This window comes from Zophobas morio, unplaced genomic scaffold (assembly GCF_036711695.1).
Source record: "Zophobas morio isolate AGI-343-1 ecotype UQ-CSIRO unplaced genomic scaffold, CSIRO_AGI_Zmor_V1 ptg000004l, whole genome shotgun sequence".
Classification (NCBI taxonomy): domain Eukaryota; kingdom Metazoa; phylum Arthropoda; class Insecta; order Coleoptera; family Tenebrionidae; genus Zophobas; species Zophobas morio.
In genome coordinates, this window is record NW_026972109.1 from 6,678,983 (window position 1) to 6,698,223 (window position 19,241).

The window sequence follows — 19,241 nt, forward strand, 5'->3', positions numbered from 1 at the left end:
TAACGGTCTCGAGAAGATTTTTTCTGATAGTGTTTGAGCGTTTGAATAAATATTTAACAACGGCGTACGAGAGCTCTTGCTTGGACGAAATTTTTATTGCTAACTGTCAAATGCTCGCAGTTTGAAACAGTGGGTTAAGTGGTGCAAGCAGAATTAATGAGGTTTGAAAAATTTTGTAGATTAATTCGTTGTGGTTGGTTTATAGTACTTAGTAACGACAAAGGTAATTTTTAAAAGTTTCTAGAAGGTGCTTTTCAGGGATATGGTTTTAGTGTATTTTTCAACTTTTTGCGATTGGGTTGTTTCCTTTCTTTGTATCTACGTCTCTATTGCGGTTACTTTTTCTTTTGGTCATCATTACCTTGGTTAATTAATTATGCCTACTTATACTGACGTTTTTCCTTCTTTCTTCCGCTTCATATCGTTTCATTTAATATTCTTAATTTATCTCATTTTTCTCATTGCAGCTTACTAACCTTATTAAGATCAAGTTTTTAAATCCAGTTTAACTTATCTAAAAATAATTCTTTTCAGAGTAGGGTCGATATAAAAGTTTGTTAAGCTTTTCTTTTTGAAAATAAAAGAATAATTGGAAGTTACTTTATTCATCCTGTAACTCTAAATTTATTAATTTTTTTACGAGAGCTCATTTATTTATAAAACTTTAGTTGTTTTCTCTTGGCTAATCGAAATCCTAAAATACGAGGGCCCTTGTTCCAAGTTGTGAAAGAATTGTGCTCGTTTTACGTAATATTATGTAGGAAAACTTAAATTTGAGAAAAAATTGAGTATCGTGTTTCATATATTGTTACGATTTATGGGTATTAAAATCGGCATGGGTAAACTACACAACTAACTATGCAGAGATGTACAGAATATTCAGACTCCACTGGAATGGATTTGACTAGACTTAAATTCTTTAACTTACTAGGGACTTCTAGAGGGTTCGAGATCGCCGCTTTGGAGGTTGTTGTGGAGTCCCCATCGCGACTTCCGCGCCGCCGTCGGTGAGAATGACTCACTAATCCGCTGCAGATACTAGAAACCCATAGGCGTCGTACCGGGGCGGCGTATGGGTTTATTTGTAACAATATTTTAAAACCTATAAAAATATGCATAATTGTCGTAATTTATGCATACCTACTTGAAACTTTCAGAATTACTATCATAAGTACTAATGACCAACTGAACGTAGTTTTAAATATTTTTGAGTTCGCACTTGGATTTGCAACTGGGATATTTTTTTTTAGTGAAAATTTCTGTTTTTCCAATAAAACTCCAATTTAAGAAAGTCACTTATATAATTAAAGAAATAATGGGTGTCGAATAAAAAGAATTTTAGTTTCTCAAATTTTGTGTGAAAAATCTTCAACTATTGAACTAGATACTGGGGTTGCTTGTTTGGTCAGCAGAACAAAATAATACATCTTTATTAAGACTGATGAGTCACTTTCATTTCCATAAATATAAAAACACACAGAAATTCGAACAATCTTAGACATTTGTTATGTGTAAGTAGTGTCCTAATTTACTTGCTGTATACGTGACATTAGTATAAAATCTGTCATTAATTTTTATGACCATTCACCTGTACCTCTCTATTCCGAAGTCATAAAACGGGCTTTAAATATTAATAGCTGTATCAACAAGACCGGCTTCAAATAAACCGTGACAGATGTCTCGCTATGTCTTCTGGCACGTGAGCATCTAGACCCTGACCTTGCTAGCAAAATTTGGCAACTAAGTTAAATCTCGACATTTTTTTTCTCACGAAATTATAACGTGTTAAATCTATTTTAAATCGTCTTTTCACGGCTCGTTAATTGGTGCGCTTTAAACATGCAATCTCAAATCCCATCTAATTAACAAAAACCCATGACAAATCTAATTAATTCCACTTCACATTGATCATGACCTCTTCACAGTCAAACACCAAACGGAACTAATTATCACTTTCTATCATCAAACCTCAGTTACATTAATTATGCCACCATCCATCTATTAAGTCACATAATCCTCAGCGAAAGTACATTTTTTGCAAACGCTCCATTTGAGACGTGATTACACTGCCATAACAAATCCAATTTCTCGAATGATGAGCAACGGATCAAGATGACTGATATCAGGTCGACGCTCTGGTTTACTTCGGACACCCGGAGGCGACATCGACCAGATCGAAAGTAAAACTCTTAGATAATACGCAAACAATTTATTGAAATATTACAATAAATAGAAATAAATAAATAAAAAATAAATTAAGACGATTGCGGCGCGTACGCGCTGTACGCCAGGTTCTGGGCCTGCTCCTTGTCATAGGACCGCCCCCAGCTAGACCCGTGGCTATTGGCCACCACCACTTCGTGACCAGAGTCGTGTCCGCCGCCGCCACCGCCGCCGAGCAACTTCTTCAAACCAATAATGCCCGCCAAAACTAAGGCCAGTTTGGAGACGATGAGGGCTTTACCGGCTAGAAGGGCTAAGGCGCCGAGGGCCAAGGGCACCAAGGTACCACCGAGAATGAGGGGGATGAGGAGCAGACCGGCTCCCTTCTTTCCCTTTTTGCCACGGCTCTCTTCGCTTAGCGCTGAGGGTAGCTTGACCTATAAAAAAATTAAAATTTTCAGAGGTCTATTCGACTTTAAAAGGGTGTAAGGCGTACCTGTAGGGTGTGTGTGTCGAAGAAGTTGGCGACTTTGTCCGAGATGATTGAATTAAGGGCGGTGTCTTTCTCGTTCAAAGCTCTAGGAAGGGTGGATTCGTATTCCTCCTCTGTTTTGACTTCGTTGAGGGTTACAGCTTTAGGATCCTTCACGAAAGCGACCCCGTCAAAAATGGGTAGTTCTGCGTAATTCCTGGCCACTCTGTCTATCGCCGAGATGAGTTTAAGCTTCAAGCAAGGTCCCAGATCTTTGGCGGCACACTCCTGATACACTTTGTAGACGTACCGCAGGTCGCCGAAGAAGGTATTTTCTTGCGCCCTTGGGGTTTCGTGGATGGTGTTTTGTTCGGGGGCGGTTGAGCGCCCCCAGGCGGTGGCGAGCGTGGCCAGAACGAGACACTTGAGCAACATGTCGCAGGTAACTGATATAATTTCACTTGTAGTAGTATTTATAGCGCGGTCCCACCTTTGGAATTTCTTTTCGTGGTAGGTTTAATCCCCTCTGCGGTCAGTACAAGAAGACCCCCTCACTCTTCAGCCGTGACATTGACCGAGACGAAAAACAGATCGGACGCATCACGTGTCGTTACAGCCCATGGCCGCGATGCATCCGACCAATTAACATGCGAATGCAGACGCTTGAAGCAAGTGGAGCAAAACTGTGGAAGAATGCCAATTAAAGTTGAGATTTTGGGGGGAGGATTACTTAAGTCGGGTTTAAGTGGATCACGACGGCGCGACGCGGCCGAAGAGGGGACAGGTGGCCCTCACCTACTTACAGGTGCAGGACTGGACTAGGAAACGGTTATAGGAAGCGGACACGTGCTGGTCATGGAATTTGATGAGGTTCGGAGGTTAAGGAGATTTTCTCGTGTTGGTGGGTAGATTATGGTGGATGCTTGTACTGTATGCCGGATTTGCTTTTTTTGACCTAGTTTTGGGTTTTTGAAAGGGTTTATTATGAAAGTAAGGCTTTCTCTTTGGTTGTTAATGATTTTTCTTAATTAGGTGGATGGGCAACTCGGCGTTTAGCGATCACTTTGGAAGCTGTTGTTATTATATTAGTCATTTTTATTGAGCTTAATTTTAAAACTGTTTTGGTTGTATACGGCCTCGGAATTAACTGTCTCTTATTATTAGTATAGGCTATATTTATGGCACAAGATTATTAACATCGTACGGAAGCAATATGTCATTTTCGAGTTATAATTGCCTATTATATTGTGTTGACTTAGAGTTATTAAGAATGCTACTACTTTCCACGACTGGAGCTGAGTATTGAAAGTTTTCTAATAAAACTTTATTATAGTAAATTATCTTAAGTGGGTTAAAACAGAATTTAGCTAAATAATAAAATAAAAAACTATATTTTAATTTCGTTGTATAGTTTGGTTAGAAATGTAGTGGTTTTATGACTTTGATCTCTTCACTACCCTGTCAACGAATAATCTCCCTTATTAAATGCAAACTTAAACAAGGACTGTTTATTGTGTTTGGTTTCGTTTAATCAGGATCGGTTTTTTTAATGTTTAAGATTCTCTTTGTTGGCTAACTTGGAAAAGTCAAAATCATAAAATTACTATACTCCCTGACATGTCTACTGAATAATAAGGTAGTTGACATTCCGACTGAAATTTGCATAAAGAAATGAACTGAAAATAAAATTGAATTGAGTTCTCTATCCGAGAAAATGGCAACACGGAGCGCAAAACGCGTCGCTATTTGTCAGTTTTTTCAGATGTCGCGGGTGTGCATAGTGTGCATAGAAAATGAGATAAAAATACAGCATTCCAGCAACATTCCTTGTATTACAATTTTTCAAGTCTTGATGCACTTTGCAAGTACGTTGAAAAGGGACTGATGTAGAAAGAATGCTACAATACAGAGAGGTTTTTTCTTTTTATCACGCTTTTATTAGCTTGGGTTGTATCTATGTATGTATGTAACGGAATCTTTGAGCTTAATTTTCATCGGTTTCTAAAAGTCTGATCATCTTGAAACTTTGCACACGTCTCAAGGATCGATGACAATGCAATAATTTGATAACAGTTTCCCATTATCCTTATTAGGACCGCCAGGATCCTCGATCCTACGGAGACCACTGAGTGTTTCTTTCTAGAAAAATCTAAATAAGTAATTAATTCCCCAATTTATGAATTTGTCGCAGACTAAAAAATGAAAAATAAATAATAGTTTAAAAAACTAAAAAAACACGCTTTTATTGCTAATAGAACTAAAAACTAGAAAATAATTTTTAATGACAGAGTTTAATATTACAGTAGTAGAAGATCAAACAATCAATCATAATAAATCACCTCAAATTAAAATTATAATAAAATTTAAGTTATTAACAGAATAATTCAATTCAGAGTAAAAAGCGTGGGGTGCATTTTACTGCGGTTCATAACTATCCTCTCATAGATAGTTGCCAATAGAATGATTGTAATATTTAAAATATCAAGCACCCCACGCTTTTTACTCTGAATTTTCCCAAACTAAACCATATTGGTCTCCTTCGACTGGTAGTTTTTTCGCTTCAGCTCACTCCAGGAAGAGTTCCGCGGTGACCACGAAACCCGTATCGCCCTTGCCCATGACGGTTCCCTGACCCGAAAACCTAACCACTAGAAAGTCCCACAGGGTGGGCCGCCGATCCAGCTTCTGATTCACCGCTAATTCATGCGCAAAGACACCGAAGACGGATCCGCAAGTTGTAAACTTTCTCCGATGCGTAAGCACATTCGAAAGTAATTCAGATCTCGCCGATTGACGTTTCTCGACGTCTAGTTCAGGGACGAAAAGTTCAAGATCCTCGGCCGGAAACTGACGAGGATTCGTTTCAATTCTGGCCTAAATTAGTAAACTCAATGCGAAAACTGTTCGCAGGATTGATACCACACTTGCGTTAATTTGATGGCGCTGTAGGGGCCGCTATGGAAGCGGAATACGGATGGCTAATTAAAGCAGAAAGGGAAATAAAAAAATAACATCAACTTTGGCTGAAAATTGATTTAAATTGGTGTTTGTGTAGCAAGGAACGTAAGTGGTCTTTTTTCGCTTGGGAAATGCAGTTTCCGACGTTTCGGCAGCGAATTGATTTTTCGTCATTGTACGAACTAAATTAAAAATGCTTCCAGATTTATAAATGGCAACTAAGACATATTTACAGATTTAAAACTAACTGGATTTATTAATGAGAAAAAATAGATATAAAAAAAGTTTATATTTAAACAGAATATGGTACTTTTGTTAAAAATAGTTGTTTAGTAAGTTTAATAAGTATATAAAAAGCTATAAACCATACCTACTTATCAAGCGGATATTGTAATAGAAATTTTTGGGGAATAGAAGGAATACGATTGACTACGAAGAAATGTACTAAGGAGAAAAAAAAGCAAAACGTTGAACGAGACATTTATTTAGAGAAGTGTATGCAAACTATCTGCTGTTCAATATTCAATATTCTGTGTTTCTGTAAAACGATTCAGTGTCAGTCTGGTAAAGTTTCCCACAGTTCCTACTTTAATTAAATCAAAACAATTTGTTGCATAACGTGATATCCATCTCTGCTATTCGTAAATGTGTGGTTATTATTCTGCCGATTTCACACTTGGCAATTTTACACGAAATTAATTCCAAAACTATAAATAGAATTCAGAATACTAATTCCACGGCGAATATATTTGAACTAAATTCATTTTCAAACAAACACGTGACAGTTTACATTTAGTGCTTATAGCGTAATAATGAATGATTATATAATATCTGTTTTACAATATAACCTCTTTATGCAAATTTCGATCCATTTTCGACGATTTTCGAAATTTAACTAAATACATTTCCTTGTCAAGTTCGGGCCGCAAAAGTCACTTTCGGCCTCATTTCTTCGATAAGTCCAACCGTTTTTCTAGAATCGCCCACTGCCATATCGTAATTTTTAAAAATTTAAAAAAACTCAAATTTCACACCGAATTTTTCAAAAATATGGCTCCATGACCCTAAATACGCTATTTTTTTGGAATCAGGACGTCGGGATCTATAACCCTGAATTTGTTCAGAATTTTTAGACGACTTTTTCAAAAATGAAATTTTCCACAATTATGCAAACTTCCACCGATTTTTGACGATTTTTCGAAATTTAACTAAATAAGGAGTATTGCTTAAGCAGCGTGGGTTAGGATTTTTGATGTAATAGTTATGGCTATGACGTAATCAATTTTTTGATGGGAAACTTTTGCATTTAAAAGCTAGGTAATGACATTTAATTTATCACTTCGATCGAGAAACAAAATCACACCCCTGAAAACCTATAAAATACAAAGAGTCTCCGAAATTCTTTCAAATTACTTTAAATACAAGACAAGGTATCCCCGAGAGTTTTTCAAACTACTATAAAAACAAAACACAAGGTTCTTCCAAATTATTTGTGAAACAAAACAAGGAATCCCCGAGATTCTTCCAACCGACTTCAAAAATAAGATCTACAGGATGACTCCAAGATTCTTTCAAATTATATATTGTACTTCAAAAACAAAACATAAAGAGTCTCCGGGATTCTTTCAAATTGGTTCGAAAACAGGACACAAAATATATCCAAAACTTCTGTCAAATTACTTCATAAACAAGATCCACAGGTACTCCCCGAGGTTCTTTCAAATCACAATATAACCTCGATAATCCAAATTAATTGAAAAAAAGGTGTGTTCGGATTAGCGATTTGTTCGTGTCAGCGAATTTTCTTGCCAGTTTCGGACCGCAGAAGTCACTTCCGGCCTCATTTCTTCGATAAATTCACCATTTTTCCAGAATCGCCCATTGAAATATAGCAATTTTGAAAAATTTCAAAAAATCAAAATTTTACTCCGAATATTTCGAAAATATCGCTTCGTTACCCTAAACACGCATATTTTTGGAATCAGCATGCCATGGTCTATGAGCCTTAATTTTTAAGAATTTTTAGGCGACTTTTTTCAAATGAAATTTTTCTCTATCTATACCCATATGCAAATTTCGATCCATTTTCGAGGATTTTAGAAATTTAACTAAATACATTTTCTTGAAGATTTCGGGCCGCAGAAGTCTCCAACCGTTTTTCCAGAATCGTCCATACTTCGTGACCCGAAACACGTTCTATTTTTGGAATCAGCACGTTGGGATCTATTTCCCTGAATTTTTTGAGATTTTTAGGAGATTTTTTCAAAAATGAAATTTTCCACTATGCAACTCCAACCGTTTTTCCAGAAATACTGCATTTTCTGGAATTTCAAAAAATGCGAATTTCACACCGAATTTTTGTAAAATAATACTCCGTGACCCTAAACACGCTACATTTTTGGAATCAGTATGTCAAGATTGATAATCCTGAATTTCTGGAGAATTTTCAAACGACTTTTTCAAAAATGAAATTTTCCACGATGTGCAATGTACAATAATACGTACACTTTCCAATTTGGTGATGGTTTGTGAGGCTTGTACTTAATTTTTTTTTTCATCTTATTCTTTTTTTAGATAATCTGCCTCCTTTTGAATATTAACGGTTTTGTTAAAACTGAAACATAATTTTTGTAAAGACTATGATTTGACAAAATTTGCCTTTATTATTATTCAAGCTCCACTTCTTCTAAATTGTTTTGCACAAATTAAGATTTTTTCTTGTTTTAAATTTTCTTTAGTTGTTTGTAATTCGGATTTATTTCATTTCTTCTTTGGGGTACAGTTACAGTCAGTTTCTTATCGAAGTTCTTATTCGTAACCTCCTCCTAGTTCAAGTTTGTTGTTCCATAGAAAATGGATTTTCCCCAGTTATCTTCGGTTTTCTCCTGTGTAACATGGTAACGCTTTTTGTTACTTATACTATAGATTTTCCATGTGATCCTTCAAATCTGCGTTCTTTGGAATACAAATTAATGTATGCAGAATCGTAGAGTTCTAGTATTGTAGTTTTTTTTTCAAATAATCTCATTTGTAATTTGTTTTTATGCAACAGTTTCGCTACTTATTGTTTCTTCCCACTTGGATTCATTTCGTGTTTCTGCCAGTTTTTCTGGCGACCTATGAACTTCACGCCATTGTGTTCCAAAAGTGACTCGTGTTTTTTCAGGAGATTGTTGTCTGTTTCCTTCCTTTTGTAACTATGAGTGGTAAAAATTTATTTTTATAATTATCAAAGTTGTTACCAAAAATAATATAAATATTTTGAACTGAAATTCCTGAAAGGAAATCTTTCAGAAGACTCACGCCTCTTCGTCGCGCTGCCTCTGATGGACGCACCAGGTCAAGGTCTAGATAAAAACGAATCAGAATGTAACCGATCAAGAAAGTGCCACCAAAAATTACCATCATTAAGAGAAAATCCTAATCACTAATTACTAATTTACCAAATCCGTCGTGCATTTTCTACGTCACAACATTCATTTAAAGCATCAGACAGACGCTATTTAAATTTCCGGCGAGCTGAACTCGTTAATGAAAGTTACAAATTTACACTAATACACTTTCTTCAGTGGAATTATGTTAATTTGCAGATGGATTTCATTAGAAAAAATAACACACTTTGTAATGTTACGTCACCTAACGCAACTCCAATTCCGACGTTTCTCCGCGAAAATTTGTTTCTTTCATATTCAGACTTGCCCTAAACTTGATATTTTCATAATTCACGCCACAACAACACCTCAGACAAGCAAAGCAATTTCACAGGTCAATTGGTGGAAGCCATAAAAACGCGTAATGTAGAGAAAATTGAGAAAAATCGGTGTCGGTAGAAAGTTAATTAGGAAATTTAAAGAAACATGACGAGGCGATGTTCGCAAATTCAGTTAATATTGGCACGTGACCTCATATTTGCGCTATTATTAATTAATAATTTCCGCAGCTTAGTCATTCCGAATAGCGGTTAAGAGCGAACAATGAAGAAAGTTATGGAAATTCAGTTTCGGGATTAATTATTGATGACCAATGACTAAGAGCAAATTCCTAGCGGTTTTTTCTCAAGCCGGCCCTGTATGAGACCAAATAGTTAGTTGGGTTGTTGTCCTGACCCACTGACCGCTTTCAGGTGCCCAGCGCCCTGTACCAGAGGGGGAGCGAGAGGGGCCCATAGTTCAAAGTGCTCGGAACAGGACGAACGGCTTCAATACATAGAATTCGACAAACAGGACACATGATGACGTTTTGCCAAGAACTTGAGCAGTATTGACTTCAGACTTATGATATGTATATACAGAATATGTCATCTGAACCGAATTCGCAAATCAATACAGAACGACAGACAAAAATCTTTGTGATTCAGAGTTGGCTGTAATCGGTGTAAAGCAATAAAAGAAACATCAGTTTTCGGTTGCGCTATATAAAAAAATCTGTTGCTATTCTACTAACAGTGTATATCGCTTCGTTCATAATCATTAATTCAATTAATCAGAAGCTAGTGAAGTCAACAATTAAATTTCACGCAACCGAGTTAAGTGGTGACATCTTTGCAAGCTCAAACATACTAACTTTGACCCCACCACTGACCCACTTGCGCCTCCTTATAAAAAATACAACTTGCAGAAACAAAGCACTCAAAGCAGATTGCAAGAACTGTTCATCAGCCAACGTAATTAGCGCTCATGTGAATTCTGCACATCACGTGTCTAAATTTCCGTGCGCACGAGTGCGCATTTATGAACAACCGCTTCTGTCGTTCCGAAGCTTCGTGAATCTCGTTTTGTTATTATTTGGGTTAAAAGTAGTGTAGTCGCACGAATTAACTTTTTATGCAGTTTTTTAAATGCTTGCTTTAAACATAATAACATAATCATAGTAATGCGAATAATCGTAATACCCATGCATTAAGTAATTGCCCGTTAGAAATTCCTGCTGCAAGTGGAAGCGAATGCTCATCTTCCTGCTGTCACGATTGCGTAATAAACTTTTCCTATTAATTTCAAGCTTGTATTTATTAAGTTTGTAGCAGCTCTATTTTACTGTTTCAAATATTAACAGACGCCTTGGAAAATTGGATGTGTTTTTAACGTTTCCTGAACATGTGCGCGACATTCAGAATGCGCAGTACGTGGATTGAATTTTCCACCTAACGGTTGTTCGTTTGAAAATTAATTTTTTTCGGACGAATAGTGTCAGATGTGTCAGATGACTGAGCGCTAAAACAAAGATGGTTTGCCAGTTGGTAGATGGCGTGAGATTTCCGCGGATGAATGATGCTTGCGTTTCGTGGACTCGACAGAAGAGTAGTCTTGAAATGAATAGTGTTTATTTAATAAACGTTTTTTCATATCAAGCTATTTTCTTCTTTAAAGCTTGTTGTCAGCTTAATTTAGATTTTTTTGGTGTTCTGCAAACTTTGCGTATTCATTCTACTATTTTCCATTTTGGATACAGAATTCTCTACATATTAGATTTACTCTAGATGTTAAGAAATTTTTTAGACTTAGACCCGATTTACAGAAGCTCAATTAAATATATGATTGCGATTAAATTTTTAACACGTCATTAAAATACTACGTGAGCGACTCTACGTCAATTAGACGTCACTAAACGCCTCGTTAAATCTGTGATTACTGATTAACTTAATTAAATAAAATATTGTATAAACTGGCCCTCTGTCATAAAGCTATGAAATTTGTAAAATTTGGAAAAAAAACTTATGTAGATACATTTTTATTAGCGCTTAACCACCTTCACGATAATCGTAGACAACATGTATTTCAAACTAATAAATTCAGTTGCCAATAGATCTAAGACAAACGAACAGACAGCGGACGACGCTGGTAAAGAAAAACCTATAACTTATCAAAATGATACTTTCCCTGCTATCATTCGTGGAGTAAAAACTAAATTTATTGTGATTCTTAAGAGCAGTAGGTTTTTTACTTTACTTTTTTTTTCGCAATTATTTTTGTTATTTTTTATATTTACTTTGCATTTAGAATATGTAAATTGTTTTGCTGTCTTATTATCTACGTTACTTTCTAGAATCTTTGAAAATTCGTTTGATGCTCTCTTAAAAATGGTCTCAGAATTTTATCCTTGCGAACAATTTTTATTTTTCCTACTTTTTTGTCATTTCATGATTTAAAAGGATCAGAATTCTTATATTTTTCAGATTGTACACCTGTATCCCGTTTGAATTCTTGAGTTCTAAGTTGCGTGAAAATTTCGGGTTTTATTTTGTTTGAAATGTTAATTTTTACAGCTTCAGATTCTCGTATATTTTATACTTCCGTTCCGACGACAATAAATAAAACTCCACCTTTTCAAAATCCGTTTCTGTTAAGAAGCCGTATCAAACGGGATGCCAGATGATGAGGCCGATGACATTAACATTAACCTTGCTGGATGGTGCGCTAGATTGCACTTGTAAACAAACCTGTAATCGACCGAAAACCCAATTCTTCGCGTTCCAACTACTCTGAATCCCATCTAATCACGCTAATGTTCAATTTCTGGATGCACCCAACGAACAATGGGCCGTTACTCATGCCTTCGTGTACCTGTCAGCAATACCTGGCCGACATGTATGAATTATTTCGGCAAAGTTGTGAACTGACATAGTTATTTGGGGATTTCAGAAATTTACCGAGTGGATTTTCATGTTTGTTTACTTTGTGAACAAAAATATTTAATTGAAGGTTGGGTTAGCAATAATCCGGATGTATAAGGGGTTTTCGGTTTAGTGAAAGTTGATGGGGTAAAAATGTGTCGAAATGTTATAAGCTGCCCGGGACGTTCGAAAAAGGGTTGCGAGAGTCCGTGCAAGTAGCACTTCGCACAGAAAAAGTAAAACAATGTTGTCGAAACGCAAAAAGTTAATGTCGCTGCAAGAATTTCCGGTGAGAACTTTATAAAAACTCATTTAGTGTAAATGAGAACTCCATTCAATGTTTGTAAATTAGCTCATCCCCTCCAGTTGGCTGGTGCGCGTCACCTACTTAAGTCATCCAACAGGTGCGCAGCCTTGACATAAGTAGCCCTTGACCTTCCCAAGTCCCACTTCCCCAATAAAAGAGAATTCTTCATATACATCTTTATTGACTCGTCAAAAATAACACTTAATCTAAATCTAAAGCTAGCTGGTACTTAGTCTTTGTTCGTCGGTACAGACTAATAAATACATAAATAAAACCATAAATAATACAGCCACATCGGCCGGAACTAGATCTCGCTGAGAATTTGCAGGTACAGGCCCGGCTCCACCGGATCTACTGAGCTTGAGGGTGCCCTCTGTAGGCCAACTGTTGGGCATCGAGAGACCTTCCCCAGCCTCCGTGTCCCGACGAGGAGTAGCCGCCGCCGACGTCGCCGCCATAGCCGCCGCCTCCGCTGCCTCCGTACACCGTCTCGTGACTGCTGACGTGACTAGACGAGTGCTGGGGGTGCGAAACCACCTCATACGTCACGTGCTTGCCCCCGCTTCCGAGGAGCTTTTTCAGCCCAATGATGGCTGAAAGGACCAGCGCGATCTTGCCGATGAGAAGGGCCTTCCCGGCGATCAGAGCGATAGCGGCCAAAGCCAACTTCCCGAGGACGGCGGCCTTGAGAGCGGCGGCGGCCATCAAAGGCCCGAGAATTTTCTGCGCCTTCTTCTTCTTCCCACGGCCTTCTTCGACTGAGTTTCCGTCTTCGGAAAGGTCATCGAGAACGTCGTTGAAGGATCGGGCGGTCGAGGAAACGGCGTTTACGATGTCGGCGCCCTTAATATCGACCTTGATGCTGTGCGACTCCAGGAAGGACTGAATTCTGGAGAGGATCAACCCTTCGATGGTCTCGTCTCCGTTGAGGGCTCTCGGCGCCCCGGAGTCACTCCCGGTCTTGATAATTTGCACTCCTTCCGTGACCGTGATCGTGTCCTTGTGCCCCAACATTTTGTCCACGAACGAGAACAGCTTGTACTTGAGGCAGCTCGTGGTGTCTTTGCGGAGGCAGTCGTTGTAGATCGTGTCGAGGAGGTCGTTCTCGGTCTGCACCGCGTTGCGGGAGCCCCTGGCTTCTTCTTGTGCCGGAAGGGCCGAAGCCATCGCGAAACACAACAACAAAATCGTCTTCATTGTACTGAGCGTTATCGGAGTGTGATGCGTCGAAGATGGTGGAGTCGTATATATGTGACTTATCCCTTCTCCTTCCAGCTTAACACAATTTGGGTTCGGAGACCATAATGACGGCCGCGGGGCGATATCTTGGACCGCTTTCTCATAGTCTAACCTCGTTTTCGGTGCGATATGCAACTGTCTGAGGGTCTATGTCTATGCGCTTCGTAGCACCCACAATTACACACTGCATGCTCCTGATGACCAGAACCGGAAACGGAGGTCAACGGGTCAACTCGCCGCTCTGGCCTGCAACGGTTCCTGAACCATAACACTCTCGCTGAGTTTCGCGCAAAAAAGGGACACCTGGACCAGAACACGTTGCATCATTTTGATAGAAAGCAAAATTGGGAAAAGTTGAAGACGAGTTTGATAATGGGGGCTCGGGAATGAAACAATTAAGGTATCGAGATGATGAAACTCCGATCCAGGACACACAGGAAGTAGGTCAGATTAATCCTCTGTCATAGTCACTTTTACTTTATTCATGTGCCGGATATGTGTGCATCAGTGAAAAGGCGCTCTTTCTTTTCGATGAGATCTTGACCGTTGTCTTGTGATAACAATGCAGGGTAGGTCCTCTGACATACTTAATTCCACGCGAAAAAATTCGACTCGGACGGATATCTGCTGCTGGCTTAGTGGTGTTGATGGCCGGAATTTTAATCACAATTTGAAAAAAATCAGCATATTCAACAATCGTCGCCAGATTGAAATTAGTTTGTGTGACATCATGATTTTCTGATGAGTTTTAACTAATATAAACAAAAAATTAATAAAAAAAATGTTTTTTCTGCAGCTCTTATTTATTTTTTATTTCGTTGAAGGCAGTTGTTATCACTTATTTATTTTTGCATCTAACATCCTAAAACTGGAAACATTGTAGTTCAAGTTCAAGTTCAAGCAAAGTTATTAGAGAAAACTTGCGACGTGTGTTGGTAATAATCTTGACAAAATTTAAATTCTGCTGGTACATTTAAATTTGCAGGATCTAAATTTAGTCTTTCCGAGCACGGCCCACTCATAAAGCACACACATCATAAAAGTAAAAGTCGGCGAAGAAAACCGAAACTAGTTTAATCAAGTGGTTAGGATTAATTTGCAAGTTGGGCTATGCGGGTTAATTCCCATTTGCGTACGGGCAGTAAAAGTAAAACCATGTCAAATAATCCACACACTCACATACCGAATGTGTTATTAATTCTAAGGCTAACTGTTGTTCGCTGCCAGTTTCTAAGGTATTTGTATGTAACGGTGTCAAAAAATCGGTACTGAACTATATTGCCAATTTCGATGGCTAGATAATTCTCAGGAAGTTGTTAAACAAGATCTTTTCGATTTCGGATTCATGTGAGAAAAGCGTTGCGTGCCGATGGGATACTTTTTTGACCTCTGACTTATGCTCGACGAAAACCGCGTTAATTATTGACTTTTTCAGCTTTCTATAAAAGTGATTTAAATACGAGGACGTAAGTGGGTATGTGCTTTTGTGGTTTTGATGCTTAAGTACTTGTTTGCGGTTTTTGGGGAACACGGTTTTTGCTTGAGGGATTCGCATTGTTGATTTTTGAGTGAGCTCAATTTGTTATTCTGTTTGGGTAGGTTAATAGCGTTGTAAAAGTAAAAGTTGAAACGGAATCATGAATTTTGGGATGTCAGGCATTTGACAGCTTGTATTGTTTGTAAACATTTCTTGAAACAATTTATTTGTCTGAAATTTTGTACAATTTTAAAAGTTTATAACAGTTTTAAATATTATAATTTATGAAGTTATTTAACCTTTTTAAAAGTTGAAATTCTTGCATGCCGTTGATCTTACCAGTTTGCTAGAAATCTTGGTTAAATATTTGATAATAATTAATTTGAAACGTATATAAATATTTTTTTAAATTCAAAAGTTTAAAAATTTTGAAATTCTCTAAAATATTATAAATCTCTGTTATCACTAAACCGCATTTAAATCTCCAAAATCTCTGAAATTTCAGATGAAATCTTAAAAATGAATAAAATATCCGAAATTTTTGAGAAAATTCCTAACGCTTTGAAAATCTTTAGAAAACTATGATATTTTAAAATCCCCTGGAAATTCTAAATTTTGTTCGAGACTTTTTAAAATTTTTGAGTGCTAATCCTCTGAAGTTCATGGAATTGTTAAAATCTTTAAAATCGTGGGAATTCCGGAAATTTTTGAAATTTTCGAAATTTTTAGAACTTTCGAATAATGTACCACTACTATTAATACTTTAAAAATATTTTAATCTTATGGAATAACTGAATTTCATAGAACTTTTGACAAATGTAAAAATACTGGTTTTATAAAATCTCAAAAGCCACTAAAAATCCAAAAATTTCGAAAAACACCTATTACTTAAAATTGTGATTGGTGAAGCTTGTGAAATTCTTCGAAATTTTAAGAATTTTGGTAATGTAACCTGTAAGAATTTCAAAAATCGCTGATGAAAATTTTGAAAGCTACAAAACTCCGAAATTTCTGTAAAAATTTTTAAAAACTGCATTTAAATTTAAATTAATTTTGACATTTTTTTTTAAGATAGTTGTCTTGAACAGGTCCAAAATGATTTTGACTATTACTTTAAGTTTGAGTAGAAGTAGTAGAACTGTTTGGTTCTGAATTAAATAGGTGTGTAGATTATTTAGTTGAACATAATACGTATTCACAAAATATTTCTGTCGCCCTAAGACAATAATTTTTGTGATTCATTATAAAATAATGTATTTTTTAAAACGGGAATATTCAAACCGGATTTAACTCATGGGTTTTTGATTCTAACAGATGATGCTACTATTTAGGATTACATTTACATAACATGACTTTGGTTAAGAAGTCATAACATGATTATTACTCTTTAATATTAATTTTATTGCAGATTAAGTTTCACCAAATTAACCGCGAATTTTTTCGATAAGAGTGTCATTGATGTAAATCTTTTAACAAGTTTCAGCGTTTTTCCTTATTAACTTTTTCTTGTTGGCGTTACTCCGAGAACTTTCTTGAAGTATCTCTAAAATCGTATTGTAATTGCCTTCTCATTCTTCAGGCAGCAGACGATAAGAATTCGTTCCATCATGTAAAACATTCCGAAAACGGGACTTCTGCCGGTGACATCAACCCATCAGAATGCGATCACACTGCGAGTTTGACGAGGACTTCATGTAAATATCGCATTTAGTTATTTATCCTATTTCCGCAACACCTGAACTTGGCAGAAACGTCACGATATCTCCTCGCATCGAAAATAGAAAATTTTCCACAATTAAAACTGCCACAGCCCTGCAATTAGACTAGAAATACGTCCTTTATTAAATCTTACCTAGCATGAAATTATCGGTGTCATTAGCGAATTCAGGCCATATTTTTCCACCGTAAACTTACCTTTAACATTCAATACAAACAGGTGGGTCACAAAGAACGTTCCCACCCATGGAACAACACCGATTCTGCAATTTTTCTTTTGATGATAATGATCGTTGGAATCTTGTGCCAGTTAATTGCTCGATTCGTGGTTCTTTGGCTAAAAGTGATAGTTCCCAGGATGTTAGCTTAGTTGAATAACTGTTGTTGGCAAAAAAGCGAGCCGGAGGATAAACGAAACTAAGAGTTGCATTCTCATCATAATATAACGCGAAATGAACCATTTTTTGCCGGATTAGCGAACTTGCTTATTTCGTTTTTTAGTTTTTAGTCTACGACACGAATTTCACTCCGCGATTATAACAGGTGTTAATTAGTGGAAAGCTGAGAGGGACATGCGGCCGTAATGCATTACTGTAATTGCTTACTGTCGAAGTAATGGCTAACAGTAATTTCACCAAAAGCTGTGCAGTTACGCACAAGAATTATCGTCTGCACTAGTTTTTTAACAAAAATAAAGGAACTTGTCTCCGTTTTCAAAAATTTTGCTAAATCATGTCAAAATAAGTATACGATTTGTTTTTGGTCTTATAGTCCCTTTCGTGTTTAGTTTTAACCTGGATTTTTTTTAATAAAAACCGAACCTCCCTAACGCGCCGCCCCTGAGCCCGGCAATAACGTGCAACTCAGCCGTTTGTTGGCGCAGATGTCTAACTTTTTATTATTTGATTTTATAACTGACGTTTATGTACTTTCGCTGAATTCGTTTCAGGACTTCGACATCCCTTAGTATCAGTTCTCTTTCCGATTTCCATCAACCCTTCGCATAAATATTAAACTCGGTTCGAGCTTTTTTACTAGCGAACTTTTAACGCAAAAACTCGCGGCTTTTCGATCTGTGCATTGATTGAATAAATTAGGGTGAACGGACGAATTGGGAGGATTTACATTTTTTGTCAACGATTCGCTGGATTGAATTTGGGAGTTTATGAGGAGGTAAAATGAGATGGAAATAGTGGAGCGTATTTTAAGTCTTAGGTTTTCTTTTAAATTTTTTTCTATAACAATGTCAGAGGCATGCGTTTGGCAAGCCTTGTGGGGCACAATGCAGAAAAATATCTTTGTTTATAATGCACTGACACGTGAATGCAGAATAATGCCTAAACTAATAATAGATTGCACACAGTTAGTCTGAACTTGAAATATGTTAATATTTGTGTGCATTCGTGCGAAATTAATACACTTGTTGCGCTCTTAATAACTGATCAGAATTTTTTTGAAATATAAATGACTGAAACGAACAAGTAAAACATTATGTTTGAAAAATATATGAATGATATTGAACGCAGAGAAATTTATGAAAATATTTTCTCTAACTGTTTGGATTTTTGTTAAACAACTGGCTTACTCTTTTGTAAAATTCCGCTCCTCTGAAATATATTTTCTTTTTATAAAAACGTAGTATTTTTCCAAAGTTAGTAACGACAAAGGAAAATTCCGAGGCGAGAAAATTACACACGCTCGCTTATCGGTAGTGATGAAAAATCATCTCTGGCGTAAATTTACAAATTACTTTGTATTTTTCACTCGCCTCTTGTCAAATTAACCAGCAAAAATTACATCGTGATGAAGTAACTTTTTCAATTAATTATATTCGTAGCATTGTGTATTGATCGGCCTGGTCGTGACACAGACATCTATTTCTCATACCTGACGGAAACTGTAGTGCGAATTTCCCATCCCGTATTTTCCACTAATGAGAAAAGTACTGAATGATGAATACGTGTCGTGCTATTATACTAATGTGCAAAAAAGCGGATATTTTAGAGAGACAATAACAGAGTCTATTAATTTTTTGCCTAGTAATTAATAACATCGTTAGTTTGAGTGATCGCTTCAAGCTTCAGTCACTTTCAAACACCTACGCTTCAGCGTGACACAATATTACGTTTAATGCCGATTTAATTTATATTATTAATAAAAACGATACATTAAAACGGTAGGTTTTTGTTTTCAATTGTTAGTAAATAGGTTAAGTGGTTTCTCATTGGTGTTAATCAGTACTTCCTATGTGTAACCAGACAATTAAATTGCAAAGATACTGTGAACCAACATAATTTTA

General features: G+C 36.8%; 3 protein-coding genes across 3 annotated transcripts in view; 1 reads left to right on the plus strand and 2 right to left on the minus strand.

Annotated features, from left to right (window-relative positions):
• LOC135134508 (uncharacterized) overlaps positions 1–19,241 on the plus strand; it is a 78,022-nt gene that overhangs the window by 34,232 nt on the left and 24,549 nt on the right. The window lies entirely within an intron of this gene.
• Positions 2,195–3,090, minus strand: LOC135134492 (uncharacterized). Its single transcript, XM_064063190.1, has 2 exons — positions 2,660–3,090; positions 2,195–2,600 (listed from the first exon to the last, which is right to left on the minus strand). Exons 1-2 carry the CDS (start codon positions 3,068–3,070, stop codon positions 2,256–2,258), a joined length of 756 nt encoding a protein of 251 aa, XP_063919260.1. The 5' UTR covers positions 3,071–3,090; the 3' UTR covers positions 2,195–2,255.
• Positions 12,672–13,736, minus strand: LOC135134499 (uncharacterized). Its single transcript, XM_064063202.1, has one exon. The coding sequence runs from the start codon at positions 13,705–13,707 to the stop codon at positions 12,862–12,864; it is 846 nt and encodes a 281-aa protein (XP_063919272.1). The 5' UTR covers positions 13,708–13,736; the 3' UTR covers positions 12,672–12,861.

What these genes read in the sequence shown, in the direction of transcription:
- LOC135134492 (XM_064063190.1), bottom strand. Translation starts at nt 3,070, where the DNA reads ATGTTGCTCAAGTGTCTCGTTCTGGCCACGCTCGCCACCGCCTGGGGG. An exon ending in TCGACACACACACCCTACAG is followed by an intron (nt 2,601 to 2,659) that starts GTACGCCTTACA and finishes ATTTTTTTATAG; the next exon opens with GTCAAGCTACCCTCAGCGCT.
- LOC135134499 (XM_064063202.1), bottom strand. Translation starts at nt 13,707, where the DNA reads ATGAAGACGATTTTGTTGTTGTGTTTCGCGATGGCTTCGGCCCTTCCG.